Below are 26,214 nucleotides of genomic sequence, written 5' to 3' on the forward strand. Positions count from 1 at the left end.
TTTTGGGTCGAGATGAATATGATTTTATTAAAATAGATCATCCTGTCACTCCAACCTTCTATGATATCCCAAAAATCCATAAAAACAACAGAAAAAACCCAGGGAGACCAATAGTCTCATCAATGGGTAGTCTTTTGGAGAATACTTCAATTTTGGTCAATAATGTATTGTGTCCCTTTGTATTTGATTTAGTTTCCTATATCAAAGATAGCACTGATTTTATTAAGCTGATTGCCAACATCAATTGGGAGCATTCTTTCTTGCTTGTTACTCTTGACATCACCAGCTTGTATACGTGTATTCATCATGGCCAGGGAGAAATGGCCATTAAATCCTTTTTAAAAACTAGACCACTCAAATATACGGAACACAATGAGATGATTTTACAATTTTTATCATTTTGTTTAAATAATAACATTTTTGTCTTTGGTGAACAACTGTACATCCAAAGACAGGATACTGCGATGGGCACGTGCTTCGCCCCCAGCTACGCAAATTTATTCGTGGGCTGGTGGGAGAAGCACGTGGCCTGGGCGGGTTCCAATGAAGTGTGGGCACAGAAAATAGGAATCTGGACCCGCTTCATTGATGATGTATTCTTCACCTGGACAGGTTATAGACAAGAGTTAGAAGAATATATCGATAATTTGAACAACAATTATGTTAATCTTCACTTCACAGGTACTATTAGTGAACAAGAAGTACCATATTTAGACCTATTGGTGTATGCTGATAGTGGCTCATTAAAGACCAGGTTGTTCCGTAAACCTATGTCAGGTAATGCAACTTTACATTTCACCAGTCAACATCCATGCTGTTTGGTGAACAGCATTCCATATGGTGAATGTCTTCACTTAAAAAGAAACAACACCACAAAAGAAGACTACAAAATAGCCACTAAAGAAGCTGTGGAGCGCTTTAAACAGAGAGGGTACCCAGAGCGGATTTTAGAAGCAGTAAAATCGGGCTCTCCCCTTGACCCGTTACCAGCTAATATTTTAAAACAATTATCTCCTGTTGTTTTGGGAATTCTTAAGGCGCTCCTAAACTCCTCCTTATGGGATTCCTTTGTTCCTTTAGATTGGAAACATGCGATGGTGGCTCCCCTTCTAAAAAAGCCCAACGCTTATCCATCTATCCTATCTAATTTCCGTCCAATCTCGCTTTTACCCGTGCTTTCTAAACTTTTACAAAAACATGTAAATTTTCAGCTCGCAACTCACATTGAAAACTCAGGCTTTCTACATCCGTCTCAATCAGGTTTTAGGACCCATTTTTCAACAGAGACCACCTTACTGGGGGTAACTGAGAAACTGCACTCCTGTCTTGACCGAGGTGAGACTATGGCACTCATTTTATTAGATCTGAGTGCGGCATTCGATACGGTGTCTCATCCCATCTTGTTAAAATCTCTCCAGTCAGCAGGAGTTGAAGGTTCTGCCCTTTTGTGGCTGACCTCCTTTCTCAGTAATCGCACTTTCCAGGTTTTCTCCTCCTGCTCCTCATCCACTACTCGCTCATCTGCGTATGGAGTTCCCCAGGGGTCCACTTTGAGCCCACTGCTCTTCAACATCTATGTGAGACCCCTTGCGACCATCGTAGAGGAAGCTGGCCTCTCCCTTTACTCCTACGCCGATGATACACAAATCATTTTCTCTCTATCTTCTTCTAAAGAAGCGCCTGTATCCTCTTTGCAGAGTGGTTTACGTCAAGTATCAGAGTGGATGAATGCCAATTTTTTTTAATTAAACGGTGACAAAACTGAGGTCATTATTTTGGGCAAACATAAACATCTTTGGAGTCCTCTCCACTGGCCCCAGGAAATGGGTCCGTTCCCCCAGCCGGTTGCTCAGGTCCGTAACCTTGGGTTTGTCATCGACAATCAACTGTCCATGCGTCAACAGGCGGTTAGTACCGCTGCCATCTGTTTTACCATACTTAGATGGCTGCGGAAGATCATCTGGATGCTTCCTGTCTCCACGCAAAAAACTGTGGTCCAGACACTTGTTATCTCTCGCCTGGATTACGGCAATGTACTTTATTTGGGAGGCAGCAAGGAACTTTTGAACAAGCTCCAGGTGGTTCAAAATTCTTTGGCTCGCCTTCTCTGCCACGTTCCTAGAAAAACCTCCATCTCTCCTTATCTCCAGAATTTGCACTGGCTTTGTATTGAAAGCCGTATCAAATTCAAGACCTTGTGTCACATTTTCAAAATTAAGCAAGGTTCTTCTCCAGCATACTTGCAGGAACTTATTTGTCCTTATGTTCTTCCCCGAGCCCTACGTTCTTCCACCCTAGGTAATCTAGTACTTCCGAGGTTCAAACTGACCAGAATGGGTGGGCGATCCTTCGTCTGTCTTGGACCTAAACTTTGGAACTCTCTCCCTAATCTCATGAAAAATGAATCCTCTTATCTCAAGTTTCGCCGAGATCTTAAAACTTGGCTATCCACTCAGTAATTAGCTCCGTTTACTTAGTCTACAGCTGTGGACACACATGCGCCGGGAAACCCTTTCAAGGGTAGCTGTGCGCTATACAAATTTAATTAATAATAATAATAATAATAATAATAACAATTAGGACAGAAGAACGAAGAAGAGAAGATCTTCTAAGTAAACCCTTTAAAGAGAATAGTGATGATACTACTAGACTCATCCTAACTTTCTCTTCAGATTCAGGACAGATTCGTCAAATTTTAAAGAACCACTGGATTATGCTCCAGGCAGATATAGTCATTGTCCAGCAGATAACCATACAACCAAGCATAACCTATAGAAAAAATGTTTCTCTTAAGGATATGTTAGTGCATAGCTATTTCACTAAAAAGGACATTAGCCTACATGATATAAAGGGCTCTTACCCATGCCTAAAATGTAAGGCATGTAAAAACAGTGCAGTAGTGAAAGCCTACACTGTCCCTGGTAGTGAACAAGCTAAAATTGTCACCAAATTACTTAATTGTAATTCAGACTTCACAGTCTACTGTCTGATGTGTCCGTGCAATTTACGATATGTGGGAAGCACGATACAGCAGACAAAGAAGAGGATCTTAGAGCACATGCGTGCTATAATCAAAGTTGACAGCAATTACCCTGTGGCCAGGCATTTTGCAGAAAGGCATAAAAGCAACAGTAATATAATGAAATTCTTCTGTCTGGCTCAGGTTCCACCACTTAGGAGAGGTGGTGACCGGATAAGAGTTTTAAGACAGTTAGGATCTAAGTACATTACAGAACTTCGTACTTTAGCGCCTAATGGCCTAAACTGTGAAGAAGAAATGTGGATACATGTTGGCAAAAGACTGTAGGAAGAAGAAAAAGAGAAATAACCTGAAAAAGAACTAAAATTCTCTCTCTATTAGTTACAGTGAAATTAGATGAATGAATATAACATGAGAGAAGATATAGAATAGAGAAAATGATTAGATGAGAACAACGAAGAAGTGGAAAATAATACAATAATGGAAAAAAGGAAATGATTCTAGAAATGGAACAAGAATCTTAGTTGTGTTTTTTGATGGGTATAATGAATTATGAGTGAATTAATTGAAATACTGTTCTGAAATATTGTTTGTCTTCTTCATAGCAATTGATATCTGGTGAATATAGGAGGAGTATTAATCATGATAAGACATCAAGTAACGTATCAATTGCTTAATAAGTAGAATTGTACTGGTTTTAAATGCTCTCCCCTCCTGAGGAATTGATATTTTGTAAAGATTGTTTGATTGTTTTTAATTAACGTCAAATTCCCACTCATAGGAAAAAATTAAATGATACATTTTGAGATGTTGAGGCCATAACTGCCCATTCAGGGCGAAATCTTACCTAATGAAAAAGGAACTCTAAACAATTAAATTAGAATAATCTTATAGAATAACGCATGGCATGCCTCTTGTAAATTTTGTGAACCTGAGATATAGAATTTATTATACTCTCGTTCAGTCCAAGATGGCCGCTCTTAGACCTATGTTATTTGAAAGAGATGTTGTGTAGTCCTCTTTTAATCTCAACTAAAGATGACGTGGGGGGATATGACGTGTATATAGTCATTGTAAACATTGTATGCATCGACATTGATGAAGGCCAGCATGGCCGAAACGCGTTTGTCTGCCGTTTGGACCAGAATAAAATAAAATAAATTAATCATCTTTGAACAGTGTGCGCCACGTTTGTTTTTTACTCAACGTTTGGAGAAAAAAAAACAAATATATATATATATATATATATATTATATATATATTTAAATATATGTTATTCAGGCCTGAAAATAAATCAAATAAATCAAATACTTGAAAAACTCAGCTTGGAGATATATATATTTCTCAATCTAAAAACTAAAGGCTAAAACTTAGTAATAGTCATCAAGCCTTCACTTATTCTATCTACACAAATCCATACCTAAATTAAACATACATTAGCTTACATTTTTATTTACGCACCACCTTCAATTTACTATAAATTGTGCACCTCCGAACATAGGGCCCGAGCCACAAAGGTAAACTGTGGCGAAAGTCTAACTTTACAACTTTCGGTTCAATGAACGAGTAGGTAAATTACACTTCTGTCTCAGTTTAACTTAAGTTTGGGTCTTAAGTCTAACTGAGAGAAACGTTAAGTTACATTGAGACAAAAGTATATCTTTACTACTCGTAAATGCCCTTTGTGAATACCAAAAGTAGTAAAGTAAGTTAGACTTTCATCTCAGTTTACCTTTATGAATCGGGCCCACATTGTTGTCAACTCGGTAGGCACACTACATTAACTATAACTTGCGCATTTATGATGAACTGTGTTGGAAACGGCCCTTTTTGCAGGGTTATCCCCAAACTTTTTGCTTCTTCCTCCTTTATTTTTTCTAACCCGTGGTTGTTGGCAATAGGACTCTGGGCACTTTACCACTGCTGATCAGTGCTAAAGTGCATATGCTCTCTGTATAAATTGTTATATTGATTGGTTATCCATGATTGGCATATTTGTTTCACCTGTTAGCCCCTAGTAAAGTGCACTGAGTGTGCCAGGGCTGATGATTCAAATGCTACTAGTGGGCTGCAGCACTGATTGTGCCACCCACAGGAGTAGCGCTAAAATGATGTCTTAGGCCTGCTTGCAGTGCCTATGTGCAGTCCAGGACTGCCATGTCGACCTGGCCAGTGCACCCACTGACCAGGCCTTATCCTTCCCTTTCTGTACATGTCAGGCATCCCTATGGTGGCCCTAGGTACCCCCCTGGGCTGGGTGCAGTGTATCTGAAAGGTAGGGCATGTACTGAGGTGTGTAACATGCCCTGGTAGTGAATTACAGCCATTTTCGTTTTTCACTGCTGAGAGGCTATCTTGCCCATATGATAGAATGGGGAAGGCTGTTTACATGCCTATCTTCCCATAAGGGCAAGATAGAAAATCCAAGTTTGGTATCTCTGTGTTCAGAATTTAATTATACATCTTTTTAGCAAGATGGTTTTTAAATTCACTGTGTGAGAATAGCACTTTTTAGAAAGTAGCTATTCTCCTGTTTAACCTTCCTGTGTGCCTGTGTGCTGGTTGGCTGACTGGTGTCATGTGATGGTCTAGGTGGCTCCAGGAGCCTGGATGAGTCAGCAGCAGGGTGAATAGGGAGATCTGCTTTAGATGGGTGGGAGGAGTAGTCCCTGGGTTTGAATAGGGCTGCCCCTGACAAACACAAAGCTGGCTCCACCCCCTGCTGGCCAGGCTGAGGACTCTGCCTCTGCTGGCACAAAGAAGGCTCCACCTCCTGCTGAGCGTCTAACGACCCTGCCCCTCACTCTGAAAGGAACCAGGTGCTCCAGAGGAGAGCACACCCAGGAACCGGTTTGAGCAGGGGAATCCCCCCACTGGAACAAAGAGAGACAAAGACTTGGAGGGGTATAAGAAGAGGACCCCAGACACCTAAAATTTTAGATCACTTTGGAACTAAGAAGAAACCTCTGCCAAGGAGAAAGCTGAAAAGGACTGAAGAGGAGAAGACTGCCTGCTTGCTGTTTTGCTTTGCTGCCAAGGAGAGGGGAAGGACTTTGCTGTGTCCCCTTCTTTTGATTCTGATCTCCAAGGGCCTGAGAAGAGCTGGCTCCCTGTTAAGAAGTCCCAGGAACAAAAGGACTTCACCACCAGCTCCCCTGGAACTCTGCTGAGAGAGTTCTGACCTGCCTTGGAATGCTTGCCCAGTCTTGGGGCCTCAGGAGGTCGTTTTGCTGTGTTTGGGAGCTGGGAAGCAGAAGCGTGAACAAGAGTGACTGGTACCCAACGCATCATCCGATTGTGTGTCGCAAGGACGAGAGTGCGTGGAAAATTTCATCGCGGCACCATCGCAACACGCAGGGTCCCCGCATCGCCGAGTGCGTCGAGCATCGTCCCGAAGCGTGAAGATTCCTGGCATTCCGAGGGTCGTCGCAGAACCAGTTTGCGAACCGCACCACTGCCGGTGCGTGAAAGTCTCCAGTCGCTGCGTGCGTCGACGCAGAGTCCCGTTCCGTGGCGCATCGAGAGTTGCGGCGCCGGAAGGCAACGCTGCGCCACGCATCGCACCACATCGAAGAGTGTCGCACCGAACCTGTGCGTGAAGCTTCCCCCTAAGAAACCTACGCAACGAAGGCCAAAGTCATCGCATCCTCCCCTTACAGATCGGAGCCGGCGCATCCACCTCTGTTGCGTGAAGCAGGGCTGCTGCAAAGCCTCCCCAGGATCTCAGGAGTATCGCATCGCCTTTGCAAGCTTCCTTGTTATAGCTTTTGGGAACCTTATCGCAACTACAGGTACTGCTGGGCACGAAAGTGTCGCATTTTGTGCATTGAGAGTCTCATTGTGCAGGACACTGACTTTTACATCCTGGAGTACTTTCTGCAAACTCTTGAACTATCTTTAAAGTAACCTTTTTGAATTATATGTTGGTTTGTCTGTAGTATTTGGTCTTGTGAAGTTTTTAGTAAAGATACCTTATTTTTCTAAAACTGGTGTGGAGTAAATCTGTGGTGTTTTCACTGTGTTACTGTGAGTGTTGGTACAAATACTTTACACATTGCCTTTGATAGCCTAGACTGCTCAGGCCAAGCTACCTAGAGGGTGAGCAGGGGTTATCTTAACAGTGTATCCCCCTTTCCCTGACTAGAAGCAAGGGTCCCTACTTGGACAGTGGTACCTACCCTGCCAACTAGAGACCCCCAGATCTAACATTGGTGGTAAGCGGTGAGGATTGAACTTGTATTTGTACTTGACCCACAGTAATTGGTGTACATCACTAGTTTAAGTGCAGACCAATAGACAACCACATACTGTATTTTTCTATTTTTGAGTAACTCTTCAAGAGCATCATGTCTCAGGTGACAACAAGTGAGAGGGCAGAATTGGAGTTTTCCATTGAGGATCTGTATTCGTACGAAGTTGAGGAGCTCAAGCAATTCTGCATGCAAAGACCTTGGTTGCCCTGTGAAAAGCGGATCTAGAAAGGATGTGCTACAAAGATTCTTGAAGGCCTGTTGGGAGGCCCAAGAGGAAGATGATGCAAATGAAGAGAATGGTTTTGTTCACCAAGATCTGCCCGTGGGCAGACCAGTCTCAAGGGCTGGCAGCTCCCATTCCAGTAGGGGGCTCACTCCAGAGGAGTTGGAGGAGAATCAAAGGGTGAGAAACCATGAATTGGAAATAATGAAAATGAAAATGAAGCAATCAGACATGGCGGCGGAGGAGAGCAAGAAGATGTATGCCTTGGAAGAATTGAAATTGACCTTGGCACATGAATTAAGAATGAGGGAGCTTGATTTGGAGCTCGAGAGGCTTGAGGCCATGAGTGTCTCAGCTGAAGAAGAAGAATGGTTAGCTCAAGAAGTGAGCTTTGCTGAGTTGGAGGTGGAGTCCAGCTCAGATGGTGGCAGCAAGATTGTAAGTTCTAGTGCTGAGAGAAAGGTACAAACACCCAGAGATGTGGCGCCTAACTTGTGGGAGGGGGTTGACATACACCAGTGGGTTCAGGTTTATGATGTAGTTCCAGTGGAGTGCAGTGTCCCTGAAGTAGATTGGGGAACTGGCACAGGGGACCATATTCCTAGTGGTGGGAGGAACACTCTACTGACCCTAGATGAGAGGTACAGGGAGAGGGGTTCCCCCATGGTAGAAACCTTGGTGTGTGAGTGTGAAGACCGCGCCCAGAAGAGTGTGAGTTGTGTGACAGAGACAGTCAGGTACTGTCTTGCCAATCTCAGGAGAGTGGTGTGGGGTACTTGTGTGAGGCACTGGAGGGTGAGGCAAACGGTAGCTTGGTTAACAACTGTGGGGGGCTGTGTGATTCATTTGTTGGAGAGCATATTTTAAGTCCCTGTTTTCCAGAGCTATGCCAACACCCGGTGGAGTGTGAGTTCTCTGGTTCCAGAGAGCTTGCGTTGGAGGCAGACCTTTGGTTGGATGCCAAAAGGTCTGGAGAGGCATTGGGGAGTGATCCCAAAAGGAGTGGCCCAGATATCTTCCAGACCTGTGAGGTGGAAGAGGTTCAGTGTAGCCCGGTTAGGTCCCAGTGTAGTGGGAGGGGTGTAGGGGCTCACGTCCTGTCTCAGTGGAGAAGGAGTGAGTGTGGGACTGTGGGTCCCAAGGTGCCCGAAACCCAGTCTCAGGGCCTGGAGGGTTCCTTAAGGGAACACCAGGTTGGGGGCCTAGACAGTGCTAGTAGGCCATTTGAGGAGGATCTCCTAGTGTCAGGAGAACCTGGAGCCTCTGTAAACAGAGCTCCAGTGGTTCTGGTGTCTGGCGGTACCGCTCCAGTTGGGAGGGTGCAGAAGTCCAGACTGAGGGGTGAGAGGGGGATGTGTTCCCCAGTGGGAGAACCAGTGGGTCAGGGACCAGCCAGAAGGGCTGAGTCCCCTAGGAGTGACCATGGTGACACCACTTCTATCCTGGGGGATATTCGCGCACTGTCAGGTGGACAGGGGCCGGGAGATCTGCGCCAGCCAGACTGTCACGCGACAGATGAATCATGTGTCACCCTCGGGGAGATACTGTGTGAGTCCCCAGAAGTCCTGGCATGCCAGGCAGGTGTGCAACCGCAGGGTTTAGTCCCTGGGTTAGGAGGCCAGGTTCAGGATCTACCTGACCTGGAGGGAAGGACATCTGTAAGCTGTGTCCTGACCGGTTTGGCTTCCAGGGGTGCCACTCCAGTGGGGAGGGTGCAGCTCTCTGGAAGGGGGTGCAGAGGGAGAGAGTCCTCGCCTCTGACCCCGGTGCAACCTGAGGGTTTAGACCCTAGGTTGGGAGACCAGTTGCTAGAGAGAGGTCCTGAACTGGAGGGAGGGACATCTGTAAGCAGTGTCTCTACCAGTTTGTCTTTGAGGTGTACTGCTCCGAGTAGGAGGGTGCAGAACTCTGGAAGGGGGTGCAGAGGGAGAGAGTCCTCGCCTCTGACCCCGGTTCACCTGGAGGGTGTAGACCCTAGGTTGGAGGGCCAGGTCCGGGGTGTCCCCCCTGACCTGGAATCCCAGTTGCAGGATAGAACCCCTGAACTGGTGGGCGAATGGTGCAGGACACCTGCCACAGGTGCCCTGACTATTCTAGAAAGGGGTACCGCTCCAGGTGGGAGGGTACAGAGCCCCAAGGAAGAGGAGGACCGGGTGTAGAACAGTCCACCCCAGCCTCCTGTCCAGCCACCGGATACAGGCCCGGGGCTGGTGGGTCAGTGCCAGGTTGTCAGACCAGACCTGACAGGAAAGGAAGTGGACAAAGGGTGCCAAGCACCTGGGGCTACTGCCCCCCACCTTCTGATGCCACAGGGGTTTGAGGGCCCTGAGAGGCATAAGGCCTGGGTCTCATCCCTGACCACTGTCACTGGGCACTGCGGCTTGCTGTCTGTCTGTTGGGACACACCTGTGAGCAAGTTAAGGCGAGGTGCTGCACAGGTGGTGTCCACAGGTGAGGAGAAGGGTTCCACATGGGTTGGCGTGGTGGACCCTGAGAGTATGGATGGAGAGATCCAACCTGGTTCAGGAAGGCGTAGAACAGGAATAGTGCCCTGCTGTTTGGGCCAGTTTCCGTGTTCTATCGCCCTAAGCAGGGAATCCCATCGAGGTATCGCTTGGTCTACCCTGGCTTTAGGCTGGAAGGGGGTTGTGTTGGAAACGGCCCTTTTTGCAGGGTTATCCCCAAACTTTTTGCTTCTTCCTCCTTTATTTTTTCTAACCCGTGGTTGTTGGCAATAGGACTCTGGGCACTTTACCACTGCTGATCAGTGCTAAAGTGCATATGCTCTCTGTATAAATTGTTATATTGATTGGTTATCCATGATTGGCATATTTGTTTCACCTGTTAGCCCCTAGTAAAGTGCACTGAGTGTGCCAGGGCTGATGATTCAAATGCTACTAGTGGGCTGCAGCACTGAGTGTGCCACCCACAGGAGTAGCGCTAAAATGATGTCTTAGGCCTGCTTGCAGTGCCTATGTGCAGTCCAGGACTGCCATGTCGACCTGGCCAGTGCACCCACTGACCAGGCCTTATCCTTCCCTTTCTGTACATGTCAGGCATCCCTATGGTGGCCCTACGTACCCCCCTGGGCTGGGTGCAGTGTATCTGAAAGGTAGGGCATGTACTGAGGTGTGTAACATGCCCTGGTAGTGAATTACAGCCATTTTCGTTTTTCACTGCTGAGAGGCTATCTTGCCCATAGGATAGAATGGGGAAGGCTGTTTACATGCCTATCTTCCCATAAGGGCAAGATAGAAAATCCAAGTTTGGTATCTCTGTGTTCAGAATTTAATTATACATCTTTTTAGCAAGATGGTTTTTAAATTCACTGTGTGAGAATAGCACTTTTTAGAAAGTAGCTATTCTCCTGTTTAACCTTCCTGTGTGCCTGTGTGCTGGTTGGCTGACTGGTGTCATGTGATGGGCTAGGTGGCTCCAGGAGCCTGGATGAGTCAGCAGCAGGGTGAATAGGGAGATCTGCTTTAGATGGGTGGGAGGACTAGTCCCTGGGTTTGAATAGGGCTGCCCCTGACAAACACAAAGCTGGCTCCACCCCCTGCTGGCCAGGCTGAGGACTCTGCCTCTGCTGGCACAAAGAAGGCTCCACCTCCTGCTGAGCGTCTAACCACCCTGCCCCTCACTCTGAAAGGAACCAGGTGCTCCAGAGCAGAGCACACCCAGGAACCGGTTTGAGCAGGGGAATCCCCCCACTGGAACAAAGAGAGACAAAGACTTGGAGGGGTATAAGAAGAGGACCCCAGACACCTAAAATTTTAGATCACTTTGGAACTAAGAAGAAACCTCTGCCAAGGAGAAAGCTGAAAAGGACTGAAGAGGAGAAGACTGCCTGCTTGCTGTTTTGCTTTGCTGCCAAGGAGAGGGGAAGGACTTTGCTGTGTCCCCTTCTTTTGATTCTGATCTCCAAGGGCCTGAGAAGAGCTGGCTCCCTGTTAAGAAGTCCCAGGAACAAAAGGACTTCACCACCAGCTCCCCTGGAACTCTGCTGAGAGAGTTCTGACCTGCCTTGGAATGCTTGCCCAGTCTTGGGGCCTCAGGAGGTCGTTTTGCTGTGTTTGGGAGCTGGGAAGCAGAAGAGTGAACAAGAGTGACTGGTACCCAACGCATCATCCGATTGTGTGTCGCAAGGACGAGAGTGCGTGGAAAATTTCATCGCGGCACCATCGCAACACGCAGGGTCCCCGCATCGCCGAGTGCGTCGAGCATCGTCCCGAAGCGTGAAGATTCCTGGCATTCCGAGGGTCGGCGCAGAACCAGTTTGCGAACCGCACCACTGCCGGTGCGTGAAAGTCTCCAGTCGCTGCGTGCGTCGACGCAGAGTCCCGTTCCGTGGCGCATCAAGAGTTGCGGCGCCGGAAGGCAACGCTGCGCCACGCATCGCACCACATCGAAGAGTGTCGCACCGAACCTGTGCGTGAAGCTTCCCCCTAAGAAACCTACGCAACGAAGGCCAAAGTCATCGCATCCTCCCCTTACAGATCGGAGCCGGCGCATCCACCTCTGTTGCGTGAAGCAGGGCTGCTGCAAAGCCTCCCCAGGATCTCAGGAGTATCGCATCGCCTTTGCAAGCTTCCTTGTTATAGCTTTTGGGAACCTTATCGCAACTACAGGTACTGTTGGGCACGAAAGTGTCGCATTTTGTGCATTGAGAGTCTCATTGTGCAGGACACTGACTTTTACATCCTGGAGTACTTTCTGCAAACTCTTGAACTATCTTTAAAGTAACCTTTTTGAATTATATGTTGGTTTGTCTGTAGTATTTGGTCTTGTGAAGTTTTTAGTAAAGATACCTTATTTTTCTAAAACTGGTGTGGAGTAAATCTGTGGTGTTTTCACTGTGTTACTGTGAGTGTTGGTACAAATACTTTACACATTGCCTTTGATAGCCTAGACTGCTCAGGCCAAGCTACCTAGAGGGTGAGCAGGGGTTATCTTAACAGTGTATCCCCCTTTCCCTGACTAGAAGCAAGGGTCCCTACTTGGACAGTGGTACCTACCCTGCCAACTAGAGACCCCCAGATCTAACAAACTGCTTATACCCTTTTACATTACATCACTTATATTATGTGAAATTATAGCATTCATAACCACACTTATGTCATCTCAAATTAGATTACTTTTGAGAACACCACGCATTGTGTAGTGGCGAGTTATAGTTAATGTAGTGTGACTTGTGCATTGACAATCCAGTATTCGGAGGTGCCCAAGTTATTGAAGGTAATGCGCAAATAACATTTTTATGGTATATCTAGAACTGTAGAATTTATAATGTTTGTGCACTTTAAGTTTGGCTTGTATGGAAAAAGTAAATATTGTTTTCCGAACTATAACTAATTTTTAACCTTTGTTTTTTAAATTGAATTTTATTGGTTTTATTTTATAATAAAAAGTGTTTTAAATCATAGAGTGTCCTGTCGTTGAATGGAGTATTGTTAAGTGGAGTACTATAAAGTAAAATGGATTACAGTGTCATACAGTGGAGTATTGTAGATTGGAGTAGACTGGAGTGGCATACACTGGAGTGTCGTAGAGTGGAATAGCATGAAGTTGAGTGACGCAGAGTGGCGTACAGTGAAGCTGCATGCAGTGTAATAGTGTAGAGTGGAGTGGCATCGAGTGAACTAGAGTAGAGTGGATTGGCGTAGAGTGGAGTGGAGTAGCATCGAGTTGAGTGGCGTAAGGTGGAGTGGCATAGAGTAGAATAGCGTAGAGTCAAGTGGCATAAAGTGAAATAGCTCAGAGTGGAGAAGTGTAGAGTGGCATAGAATGGAATAACATAGAGTGGAATGGTGTAGAGTGGAAGAGTGTAATGGCATGGAGTTTAGAGGCATAGATTGGTGTAGAGTCAAGTTGTGTACAGTGGAATAGCATAGTGTGGAGTGGTGTACAGTGGCGTAGAGTTAAGTGGCGTGGAATAGAATAGTGTAGAATGTAGTGATGTAAAGTGGAGTTGAGTAGAGTCGAGTGGTGTAGAGTAGATTAGTGTAAAGTGCAGTGATGTAGAGTAAAATAGCAAAGCGTGGAGTGGTGAAGGGTGGCGTAGAATCAAGTGAAGTACAGTGAAATAGCATAAAGTTGAGTGGTATAAAATGGTGTGGTGTAAAGTAAAGTGGTTTAGAGTGGAGTGGCGTAAAGTGGAGTGGTTTAAAGTGGAATGGCGTGGAGTGGAATATATTGGAGAAATGTAGAGTGGAACCAGTACAGTGGAGTTGCGTACAGTGGCGTAGAGATGAGCAACATGGAGTTGAATGGCATAGAGTAGAGGGGCAAAAAGTGGAGTTATGTAGGGAACAATAGCATAGAGTGGAGTGGCGCACAGTCCAGTAGCGTAGAGTAGATTGGTGTAGAGTGGAGTGGCATACAGTGGAATAGCGTAGACGTGAGTGGCATAGAGTGGAGTGGCATTGAGTAGAGTAGAGTGGCATACAGTGGAAAAGCATCAAGTGGAGGGTGAAGAGTGGCATAGATAGAGTCAAGTGTAACAGCTTAGAGTGAGGTGGCGTAGAGTGGCATAGAGTGGAATAGTGTAGCGTGGAGTGGCATATAGTGGATTTGCATAGAGTGGATTAACATACAGTAGAGTGGCATACAGTGGAGTGAAATAGGGTAGAATAGAGTAAAATGGAATGGTGTAGAGTAAAATGGAGTGGTGTAGAGTGGAATAGAATACAGTGGAGTGGCATATAATGGAGTAGCGCACAGTGGAGTGGCGTAGAGTGGAGAAGCGTAGAGTGGAATAGTGTAGAGTGGAGTGGTATACACTGGAGTGGCACAAAGTTGAGTGTTGTGGAGTGCCATACATTGGAGAGGCGTATAGTGGAATACTGTACAGTGGAGTTGTGTACAGTGGCACAGAGTTGAGTGGCATAGAGTGGAAAAGAGTGGAGTCTTGTATAGTGGTGTTGGGTAGAGAGGAGTAGCATAGAGTTGAATAACATAGAGTAGAGCGTCATAATGTGGAGTGGTGTAGAGTACAATAGCATAGAGTGGAGTGGCGCACAGGGCAATGGCATTGAGTGGAGTGGTGTAGAGTGGAGTGGCGTATAGTTGAATAGTGTAGACTGGAATGGCACAGAATTGAGTGGTATAGAGTGGAATAGTGTAGAGTGGCTTGGTATGGAGTGGTGTGGCATAGAGTGGAGTAGCATAGAGATGAGTGGCATAGAGTGCAGTGGTAGAGCAGAGTGGGTAGAGAGCAGTGTAATGGCATAGAGTCGAGTAGCGTACGGTGACTGGCGTACAGTGGGGTGGCACAGAGTGGAGTGAGGTAGAGTGGAATACCGTAGTGTGGAGTGGCGCCGAACTGAGTGGCATGGAATGGAGTGGTGTAGATTGAAATAGTGCTGAGTGGAGTGGGTTAGACTGGAATGGCATACAGTGGAGTGACATAAGGTGAAGTCATGTAGAGTGATGCCATAGAGTGGAGTAGCACAGAGCGGAATAACATAGTGTAGAGAGGCATAAAGTCCAGCGTCGTTTAGTGGAAAAGAATAGCATAGAGGGGAGAGGCATACAGTGGAGTGTCCTACAGTGAAGTTTTGTAGAGTGGATTTGTGTACAGTGGAGTGGCATAGAGTATAATTGCTTCGAGAGGAGTGGCATACAGTGGAATGGCATAGAGTGGAGGGGCATACAGTGGAGTGGCATACAGTGACGTGGCATAGAGTAGAATAGTGTACAGTGTAGTGGTTTACAGGGGAGTGCTGTAGAGTAGGATATTGTAGCGTGGAGTGGCATAGAATGGAGTAAAGTGGAGAGTGGCACAGATTGGATTGCCGTACAGTGGAGAGGAGTAGCATTGAGCTGAGTGGTGTAGATGGGGCATAGTGGAGTGGCCTAGAGTTGAGTAGCATACAATGGTGTTGCGGAAAGTGCAGTGTTGTAAAGCAGAATGGTGTAGCATGGAGTGGCGTGGAGCAGAGAAGCTTACTGTGGAGGGTATGGAGTGTAATGGCGTAGAGTGGAGTAGTGTACAGTGGCGTAGAGTGTAGTGGTATAGAGTGGAATAACACTGAGTAGAGTGGCATAGAGAGGAGTAACAGAGTGGAGCATAATAGAGTGCAGTGGAATAGAATGGAGTGGCATGGAGTTGAATAGCATAGAGTGGAGTGGTGTAAAGCGGAGTAGTTTAAAGCAGAAAGGCATAGACTAGAGCGGTATAATGTCATAGGAGCGGAGTAGCGTACAGTGGTGTAGAGTCAAGTATTGTACAGTGGACCAGTGTAGAGTGGAGTGGTGGTGAGCTCCGTGATGTACAGTTGAGGTATGTGCAGTAGTGTGCCTTAGAGTGGAGTGGCATGGACTGGGGGAGAGCAGAGTAATAACACTGGAGTGCAATGGCATAGAGTAGAGTAGCATACAGTGACTAGCGTACATTGGAGTGGCAGAGAGTGGAGTGGGATAAAGTGGAATACCATAGTCAGGAGTGGCATAGAATAAAATGGCATGGAATGGAGTGGTGTAGATTGAAAAAGCTTAGAGGGGAGTGGATTAGTGTGGATAGGCATGCAGTGAAGTGACATAGAGTGGAGTAGATAAGAGTAATGCCATAGAGTGGGACGGCATGGTGCAGAATAGCATAAAGTAGAGAGGCATAGAGTTCAGTGGTGTATAGTTGAATAGCACAGAGTGGAATAGCATAGCAGTAAGTGGCGGAGAGTGGAGTAGCATACAGTGGAGTGGCGTACAGTGGAATGGCATAGAGTGGAATAATGTACAGTGGATTAGTGTACAGTGGATTGGTGTAGAGTACAGTGGCTTAGAGTGGAGTGTCACTAACTGTAGGGGCATAGAGTGGAGTGGCATGCATTAGAGTGGCATAGAGTCAAATAGCATAGAGTAGAGTGGTGTACAGAGGAGTGGCATAGAGCAGAGTGGTTTAGAGCAGAGTGGTATACAGTAAAGCGGTGTAGAGTGGAGTAGCATACAGTGGTATAGAGTCGAGTGTGATACAGTTGAACATGGTGGAGTGGTGGTGAGTGCAGTAGCATGAAGTGGTGTACAGTAGTGTGGCTTAGAGTAGAGTGGTTTACAGTTGAATGGCGTAGAGTGGGTTTGTGTAGAATCTGGTGGCATTGAGTGGGGTAGAGTGCAACAGAGTAGAGTAGAGTGAGCTAGAGTGGAATAGGGCAGATTGGAATAGTGTGCAGTGTGTGGTGGGCATACAGTGACAAGGCATAAAGTGGAATAGCGTGGAGTGGCACAGAATGGAGTAGCATGAAGTGGAGTGGCATAGAGTGGGCATAGAGTGCAGTGACAGATTGGCGTTGCATACAGTGGGTTGACAGTTTTGAGTGGCATACAGTAGAGTGACATAGGGTGAAGTGGCATTGAGTAGAGTGGTGTAAAGGGGTGAAGCATAGAATAGAATAGCATACAGTGGCATATAGTCCATAGGCGTATAGTGGAATATTGAAAAGTGGAATAGCGTAGCATGTAGTGGCATAGAATGAAGTGGCATGAAGTGGAGTGGAAAAGAGTGTAATAGCATAGATTGGAGTGCCATAGAGTGGAATAGAATAGAGTAGAGTGGCGTAGAGCACATCGGCATACAGTGGAATATTGTAGAGTGAAATAGCATAGCACTGGCATAGAGTGAAGTGGCATGCATTACTGTGGCGAACAGTGGAGTAGCATAAAGTTAAGTGGTGTAAAGTGGAGTAGTGCACAGCGGATTGGGGTACAATGCAGTGGCATAGAGTGGACTGGCGTAGAGTGGAATTCCATTGAGTGGAGTGGCATACAGTGGAGTGGTGTAGAGTGGAGAGGCATACAGTAGAGTGATGTATACTGAAGTTGCATACAGTGGAGTGGCATAGAGTGGAAAAGCGTTCATTGTTGTGGAGTACAGTGGAGTGCCATAGAGTGAAGTGTCATAGAGTGGAATATTGTAGCATGGAATGTCGTAGAATGAAGTAGATTGGAAAGGAGTGGAGTGTAGTGGCATTGAGTGGAATAGAGTAGAGTGGCGTAGAGTCAAGTGTTGTACAATGAAGTAGCATATGGTAGAGTGGTATAAAGTGAAGTGTCATAGTGTAGAGTGGAGTAGAATGGAATAACATTGAGTGGAGTAACGTAGAGTGGAGTAGTGTAGAGGTTAGGGGCATACAGTGGAGTGGTGCATACTGAAGTTGCATACAGTGGGGAGCCATAGAGTGGAATAGCGTGCAGTGTTGTGACATACAGTGGAGTGCCGCAGAGTGGAATGTCGTAGAGTGGAATATTGTAGCATGGAGTGTCATAGAATGGAGTAGCCTGGATTGGAGTGGAGTGGCATAGAGTAGAATAGCATAGAGTGAAGTGTTGCATACAGTCAAGTGGCTTAGAGTGGAGTGTCGAGGAGTGGAGTGTTGTAGTGGCATAGAGTGGAATGGAGTAGAGTGGCGTAAAGTCAAGTGGTGTAGACTGAAGTAGCGTAGAGAAGAGTGGCATAGAGTGGAATGGCGTAGAGTAGAGTAGAGCAGCATAGAGTAGAGTGGCATGGAGTCAAATAGAATAGAGTGGAGTGCCCTTGAGAGTAGTGCTATAGATTGGAGTGGCGTGTGGTGTAGGAGAGTGGAATTTACAAAGACTTAGTGTGAAACTGGCTGAGCGGATGTAGAGGAAAGTTTGCAGGAATATATATATAATGGGTGGAAAGGGTAATTTTTGTTGTTAGCTCCAAATAGGTTAAGGGCTATTAAAGTTATAAGTGACAAAACACTAAAGTTATTTATAGTGCCACAGAATACCGCAGTAACCTCACAGTTTACCACGTATATGGCGATCACAAGGCAGTATGTCATTGCCCAGTAGCTGTGTTTACAAAAGTAAATGGCAGATATGTAGTTTTCACCACACTTTGGCTGTGTTCCCGTTAGGGCTTTAGAGATACGTAAGTAGTAGGTTTTATTGTTGTTCCCTACATATTTCCACTTTATTAAAGTAAATACTGTATGAATATTTATTACAAAAATAATACAAAATTGTAATAATAAAATAATTAAAAGCAAAGACATTTTACATTAATTCAACATATACCTTTTAGCTAAGTATACTATATAATAAATATAAAAACAATTCCGTGGGTGGGATTTATTTTAATTATTGTTTAAAAATATTAGTAATTAATACATTGATATATTTAAATTAGTTAGTAAATAAGGTTATGAGTTAATGCTCTCATCCATTTAATTTTTTTTGTTGTAGATTAAAAACAATTATCTAAATGTAATTTACAATTGCCTTTTACATAAAAATATTTGTAGTTTTGTTTAAAGAATAAACTTTAATAATTATCTCTATACTTTGCCGTAGCGAGATCTCTTTAGTTACCGAGATCGCATCCTGTGAGTTAGAAATTACTAATAGTAACTTTACAGTTGCGATTATTGTTGTAGGAGACTGGATCATCTTATTTGAGGGGGCGGAGACATGTAACCTGTACCTAAATGTAAATCTTCACTTGGAAATGGTAAATAGCAAAAAAGTATAGACTTTTTCCCAGTAAATGTACACATGTATATTGTGCTTTGTGACTGAAGCCCAAAATATTAAATTTGCAATCCAAACTTCAAATTCAGCAGATGTGTTATTTTGCCTCAGTGAAAATGCCACTTACTACTTGAAATGTTTGCTTCTTTTGGGAACTTCAGCAGCAGTATAGTTAGAGTTGTCATCTTAAGTGCTCACAGGGGAAGCCAGACTCAACAACCTATCAAAGCGAGGATTGGCCAGCATCGGAGCCGCATCCGAAGATCAGTTCCCAATGCTCCCTTGGTCTCCCACTACATGGAGAAAAATCACACTGCTAACGATTTCAAATGGCAGGTGATTGATATCGCCTGCCTACCAGAGAGAGGAGGAGATATTACAAACATACTGCAACGTACTGAATGTAGATGGATAGATAGGATTAATTCAATTGAACAGGGCCTTAATTCCGCTGAGGAATGGAGAGGCTATGTCACTAACTTACACTGAGACTAATGAATGAATAGAGCACCATCTGTTTCATAACCCATCGTAGAACGTTTCTGTAACCAATGCCCCTACCAACAGTCATATATCACCATTCTGTATATATTCCCAACACAACAGTTCAGACGCCATATATATGCAGCCCATTTTAAAGAAACCGGTTCTTATCTAGGTATCCTTCATATTGATATCTATATTAAAGTATGTATAACATCGATTTCATTATTGTTTGTACTTTGTAGTAATGAGGGTTCATAGAATGTGAGCAAATATCCTCTATATGAGGGTGTATGACAGACATCATGTTGAAAACTTAAGTCTATCATGTCCAAAATGTAACGAACCTATTAAGGTGCGTGTAAGCACTGTGTACACACTGTAATTTTGCTCTGATCAGACAGAGCTGTCAAATGCTTATTGTTGCGTTTTTCTCCCTTACTATACGCAAATAGTAATATATTTACTAGATCACTAATTCACGTTAGAAAATGCAATTATATCATTTAGAGCATTGTTCTGCATTATCGCTGTAAAGGCACTAGTCTGTTTGCCGGTTCTGTTCCCATGGCATCCTGAGCAATGGATCGCTCGCAATTTCGGTGCTCCATTGTTCGAACTGCCGACCGATAGGCGGAAAAGGCGGGACTCCGTGTATATTAACATGGCAGCGCATTCACTCGTGGTCATTGCACCAGGAACAAACCCAGATCCAGGGAATAACAAGCGTTACTCGCGGAGACTCGTCCACTCGCATTGTCCAAAGTAAGTAATAACGCAATATAGGCGCTGTGTCAGCCCTAATTCCCCTCTATTTTAACTGCTTTCCCTCGCACAATTCTTTAACTTTTACAGTTACCCTATTGCGATTCCACTAATTGTGAATAAGTGGCAACATTGAGTGGAGCTCATTAATGAAAGACAGAGCACCACAGTGGTAGCAACAATTTTGAAGATAACATTGACATATACGTATCATCGTAGAGCCAGCCCTACATCACGTGAGGTATCTTTATTATTTACATCGAGTACTATGGCTATTGCGCCCAGTAATTCAATTATTTGCCATCAGTTATTCACGCGGCAATAACATTCCTTGTTTCCCTCTCCTTGAACACACCATTGAAGAACCCGGCTGGGTCCTCACGTGAGTTCTTCTTCTTCTCTTTTTTCACCTTTCACTAAGGCACTACACCTTTACTAAGACTGCGCTCCTTTCTACAATCCAGGTAATTAGTGTACATTTAAGTCCTTTTTATAGTTTCTCGCATCTGTGCCGGTATATGGGCCTTTTTGCTAATTCCTATTAATTTATTTTAGATGTCCCTACACTGTTAGTCCTGAAGAGACCCTACATTCGCAGAAGGGTCGAAACGCCGTCGACCAGTACATAGGACGGACCATTACCCAGCCTGCATCATTGCTTATGTGGACTGTTGTCAAAATGCATTTAAATTGCCGTTCTTTATAAATTTATGGAAACCTGGTACTAAAAATGTGTTTGTTTCACAATGTATAGTCACTTTTTGGTTCCATTTTTCACTTGGGGACACCATGCACAAAGTTTTGCGCTTTTGATTTAAAGAAGTGTATATACTATTTTCTATAAAATATCATCTTGAATACACTGTGTAGAGATTTAATTTTGCCCCCTGACATTATCAGTCCTTACATATGCATCGCGATTGTGCAGATTCATTGTTTAAATCATCTCTTTATTATCCACTGGAACCACTGTTTCTTCGTATATAACACAGGGTAAGCCTGGCAACTGCTTAGATCCCACTCAGAGCAGTAATGTAGACTGCACTTGTAGTGTATTCCTTCTCCCTTTATTTCTTAGGCATTGGGGAGATGCTACTTGACTTATAACAAATATTTTAGACCTTCTGGTGTACCCTATGGTTTTCCAGATCACCAAAATAAGCACACGCTGTGTTGATTGTAAACTGTTAAAATGTTTCTTTGTGTATTAGACCACACCAGGAGCAACTGGACAAATGACTAAAGCTGCGATTAAAGGTGAATCTGCTTTTTTTTATACAAAAGTCACAAGGTGCATAAACAGGTGCTACATATACTTTCTAGAAAGTATTTAGCAGATGTATGTGCTTCAAGATGTATATATGTTTCCTGTTGCAGCTAAAAGCATTTAAGAGTTACATTGGAGATGGGCAGCCTGGCTATAAAAACCACTAGAACATGGAACTACATGTGTTTTAAGAGAACAGTAGAGATCACAAACTGTCTAAAGAATTTCTCATATGTAGGAGCATCAATGTTCATGTCGTAGGTGAGGCTTCACTTCACGCAATAATAAGACTTTGGACCTGGGGTTATGGTGATTGCAATTTAAGTAATCAGACCATTTAACCTTCTGATTGCAAGAACATCTCAAAACTTCCAAAATTAGTCTTAGATATGTTTTCTGCCTTCATATTGGGATATCATGACACCACAATTACATCATCCATGTGTAAGTATACACCCTTCACGACATGGGCAATGCAAAACTGTAGCCATATAAAATATAAATTAATGCATACAATGTCTAAAGAATTTAAGGTGAAGGAACCCTGCATTTTCCCCATGACATTTTGCTACCTGTACAGCCTTAGCATTTGGCTGACCTCGCCATTTTAGATCTTGGTGAATGTGTCCTATTGAGAAATGTTTGTGTTAACAAAGTCACAGTGGAGAGCAGATTTCCATCCAAAACTTCACTTAACATTGCCTCAGTTACAATTTTCCTCAATTTAGAGAAAGACACAAGCCAGACAACACTGGAATACAGATTTTACTTAAAGTATTTTGGGAATCTATTGTGATTTTTTATTTTCTCATAAGTCAATGCTTTCTAAACAAAATCTAAAAGAGTAATCTTAATGTACCTGGATCAAATCCTTCAGGACAGGCTGCAGCATTATCATGCCACTCCGTATTGTCGCTGCCACGAATTAGAATATTTCTGGTGAGGAGGCCAACTTCTGCTCTTGCTTCAAACACTTTTCCATTAGACAGAGTAACTGATATCCCCAAATGTTTGTAAGCAAGAGGGTTGCTGATGGTAAGGCTTCTGCCATCTTCTGACACTTGTGTTATTACTGTCTTTTCATTTTGACTTTGACTTAGCCTGAAATAAAACAAAAATATATCAATAAACATGCACATAACATGTGTTGATTTAATTCAACCAACCAGCAGTTGTGACTCAACTGAATTTATTCCCAGTACTCTTAAAAACTGTACTATTCTTGGTTATGTTTGTGGTCCTTTAATATGTATTTCATCACAGCTTCCAATAGGAACTGGATTGCTTCCAAGCCATCAGCTATTACATGTCAGAGACACATCCAACAGGGAAAATCAAAGAGGTGACACAAGGAATGCTTGAATTATTCTCATAATCATGCTGGTCCACATTGCAATCCATCATTATTTAGTTGTTACAAATAGAAACCAATCAATTGAGAGCGGACATGCATATTTATTTTGCAGTTTTTCTCACAGAGGTGATAAACATGCTGCCAGATGAACCAATCTCCCCACAGAAGACCGGGAGTTTCAAAACCTCCTCTTCCTCTTTACTTGTCCCCCACCCCTGCTACCAATCTTTGCATCTTTAGGCTCCATCCAAACTAAATTAGAGCCCCTATCATCTTTTTTACTTCGCATTACTGCATATACTTCACTTTTATCACCCAGGTATCCAATAGGGAGGGTGATTAGGAGTTTTGATGGTGCGGGAGCAGGCGGTACTCCACTGCCACTCTCCCACACATGACTCACCACTGTCCGCCTGCTAGATTATGACTCACCCAGCCCGCACACTAGGTTACGACTTTATAGTGGTCTGGCGGGTGGGCGGCGGGTAAGTCCCACAGTGGTGTCTCTTTCAAAGGTTGTGATGCCCTGTGCAGCCCCCTTCCCTTTTATTATCATAAATTATTAAAAGCCTAGCTCCATGGGATGGGGATCCCGGGACCAAAATCGGCATCCCATTTTGCTTTTCAAATTTAAAAAATAGGTCAGGCCCTGGGTGTTGGGGTCCCCAGGACCCAAAGGGGTCAAGGGAAGGGGGGCATGTAGTCCCCCTTCCTTATAAGAAAAAAAACAAAGCCAGCAACCATTCTCTAGTACTCTGCAAAAGTGTCTCCTGGCTCACTCTTGGTAGGGGGATGAAGTCCCCTTTGCTGCTGAAGGCCTTTAGGGGTCAACTAGCCCACCTGTTAATACCAGTAAGCCCCGCACAGTGGGATTGCTGAGAGGGGGTTGCGTGCCATGCCCCTTTCTCCACGTCTCTGCAAACAAGCCTGTCTGTGCACTGCTAGTGGGGGGATGAGGTCCCCTAGCCTAATTTTTGTTGTTGTTTATTTTGACCCTGAACGGGTCTAGGGGCTCAGGATGTTTTGACCCTGCCCCCTTTTCTTTATTTTTTAAACCGAGTCACAAGATGGGTGCCAACACTTCCTGGCTTGAAGTGTTGGGAGCCAATCGGATCTCAGGCACGAGACCGGGAGGGTTTGCGGATCCACCGCAGCCACCGTTGTATATCTGAGAAATCTTTACATTTCTCAGAAAAACTACTGAATGGATTTACACCATTTAACAAAAGGAGTGCTTTCTGAACCAAGAGCTACCTTTCTACCAAATTTTGTGTAATTCCATTCAGCACTTCCGGCTGTAGCCATGTCAAAACTTTCCTATGGAAATTAACATGGAGACAAAGTGATTTGGGACCCCCCTTTTTCTCGGCCCCCACTTCACGATGGCTCCAAAGTTATCGGCAAATCAAGAAACGCTTTTTCAATGGAAACTAAGTCCTAATATAACTACCTACTGACGACTGCCACCAGCATACTAGACAGGGCAAAGAAAAACGCAGCACGGTCCATGTATAGAAAAAAACTTTTATTTTATTTTATATCACCATCAAAAGGGTCATAGAGTTTGCAAGATGCAGAAAGCATTTTTAAAGAGACTACTGCATCTTATAACAATAGGCACATTTTACCTTCAGTATTTCTTTCCAACAGTTCAATTTTTGTTTTGTTTTTATATTTAATATACATTTTTATCCTTCTTTGGTTTCAATTTTGTCTCATTCAAGAAATGTTGGTAAAGTAACCGAAATGTCCATAATAAATCATAAACTGGTCAAAGAGTACACACACATTTTACAAAAGAGAAACTTTAAAATCTATGGAAATGCATCTGCCAGAGAGAGGAATATTAATTTAAAAAGAAGGTCAAACAAACATTGGAAATCAAAGTTAACGAAAAGAAGGAGGTGAGTTGTTTATATTAAATCCCTTTTTATATAACTGCTTCTTGCAATTTCATTAGTCTATTCTATTCCATAGGTAATCAAAGAGAATGTATAATCTTTATGTAAGAGGTATAAAATCATTCAAAGTGCGATTAAGTGCATTTCTTCACATTGCCATATCATAATTCATTACGAAATTAAGGTGCAAATAGAGAAGATGATTTAAGTTCAATGCAATCTTTACTATGCATTTAAAATTTTATAATTCAATTGTAAACATATTTCTCATATGTGCAACAATCGCACACAGTACTATTCTTTTAAAAAGAGAAAGATAAAAAGGAGGAACTATAAAATAATAAAACCATTCCTCACATTTTGACCCTTTTAAGTCCCTCTAGAAAAGTATATATCTATTAAGATTGAATTCCTATGTATAAAAATGTACATTTGTTTACATTGACAATGCATAATAACTTACGAAAATAATTACAAATGCTTAGGAAGATGATTCGATTGTAAATCTAATTAAAGAGCATATTTTTTCTATGTAAACATATTTTTTCATAAACATTGTTTTGTAAACATGTTTTTTTCATATGTGCAAAAATCGTATACAGTACTATATCTTCAAAAGAAAAGAAAAAAGAATTAAGAGGAGAAAATATAAAAGAATACAAACGGTTACAGTGACAGCCAGAGCAAAGCAGTCTTTTCTCAAAAAAGGAAACGACATGTTTAAACACTACTACTAGTGAGCTCCGTCACCTTATACCAGGTAGACTCAGTTATTTCTCCCCCTTTCTTATTCGATTTGGAAAGAATAGAAAGACTGTTAGTATCAAACCCTATACCGCATATCTAACAATTGGAGTATGTGACAATGCTCTTTAGTATCAAATGTGAATAAATGCAGATCCAGAAGACAAGATTATACACTCTCCCTACCGTTTATCCATCCTGTTTTCTTTTCCTTTTTCTCGTTATTGCAATACTCGTAATGTCATTTTGAGGGCAATGAATTTAGTAGCGCTATTGCTGGCCTGACAGTTGAATAGAGCTTATAAAAATTAACGTTTTGGAGATAAATTGTATATTCTCCTGTGGGATCTATACATGGTAAAATGATATCACACAAAAAACATGTTTTGTAATATATTCCTATTGATTTCCAGAAATTCAGGCCCCCACCTTTGCCCGTGATTTATACACGTAGCAACAGGTCCTGAGGAAGGTGGCATCTGAAGAAAATTAGGCCACCGAAACGTGCGTCGACCAACTTGTATGAAACACCCCAACGTCTAACATACTTTCAGAGGACCTAGCGGCTCGCCCTTGTTCGGACGAGCATTGCACCCGCTGTTCCTTATCCTTGGGGTGTAGTATGAAAGGTGTTGTATGAAAGTGATATGCATGGAGTAATTTTAGAGGTGTGATTGGTGTGGGGTTATCTTTTGTACTATTTTTGAAATCTGTATGCTTTGACAACTATCAAAACATTTTTTTTTCTGATTTA

At 43.6% G+C, this 26,214-nt stretch overlaps 1 protein-coding gene across 2 annotated transcripts in view; it reads right to left on the reverse strand.

The window, feature by feature from the left end:
* Positions 1-26,214, reverse strand: part of LOC146830894 (fibrocystin-L-like) — a 1,907,335-nt gene that overhangs the window by 499,901 nt on the left and 1,381,220 nt on the right. For both annotated transcript variants that reach the window (XM_085605084.1, XM_085605082.1), the window contains exon 48: positions 22,321-22,562. In XM_085605084.1, coding sequence (XP_085461210.1) covers positions 22,321-22,562 — 242 coding nt within the window. The remainder of the gene's footprint in view (positions 1-22,320; positions 22,563-26,214) is intronic.

The sequence above is a fragment of the Triturus cristatus genome, chromosome 5_1 (assembly GCF_964204655.1).
Source record: "Triturus cristatus chromosome 5_1, aTriCri1.1, whole genome shotgun sequence".
Lineage (NCBI taxonomy): Eukaryota > Metazoa > Chordata > Amphibia > Caudata > Salamandridae > Triturus > Triturus cristatus.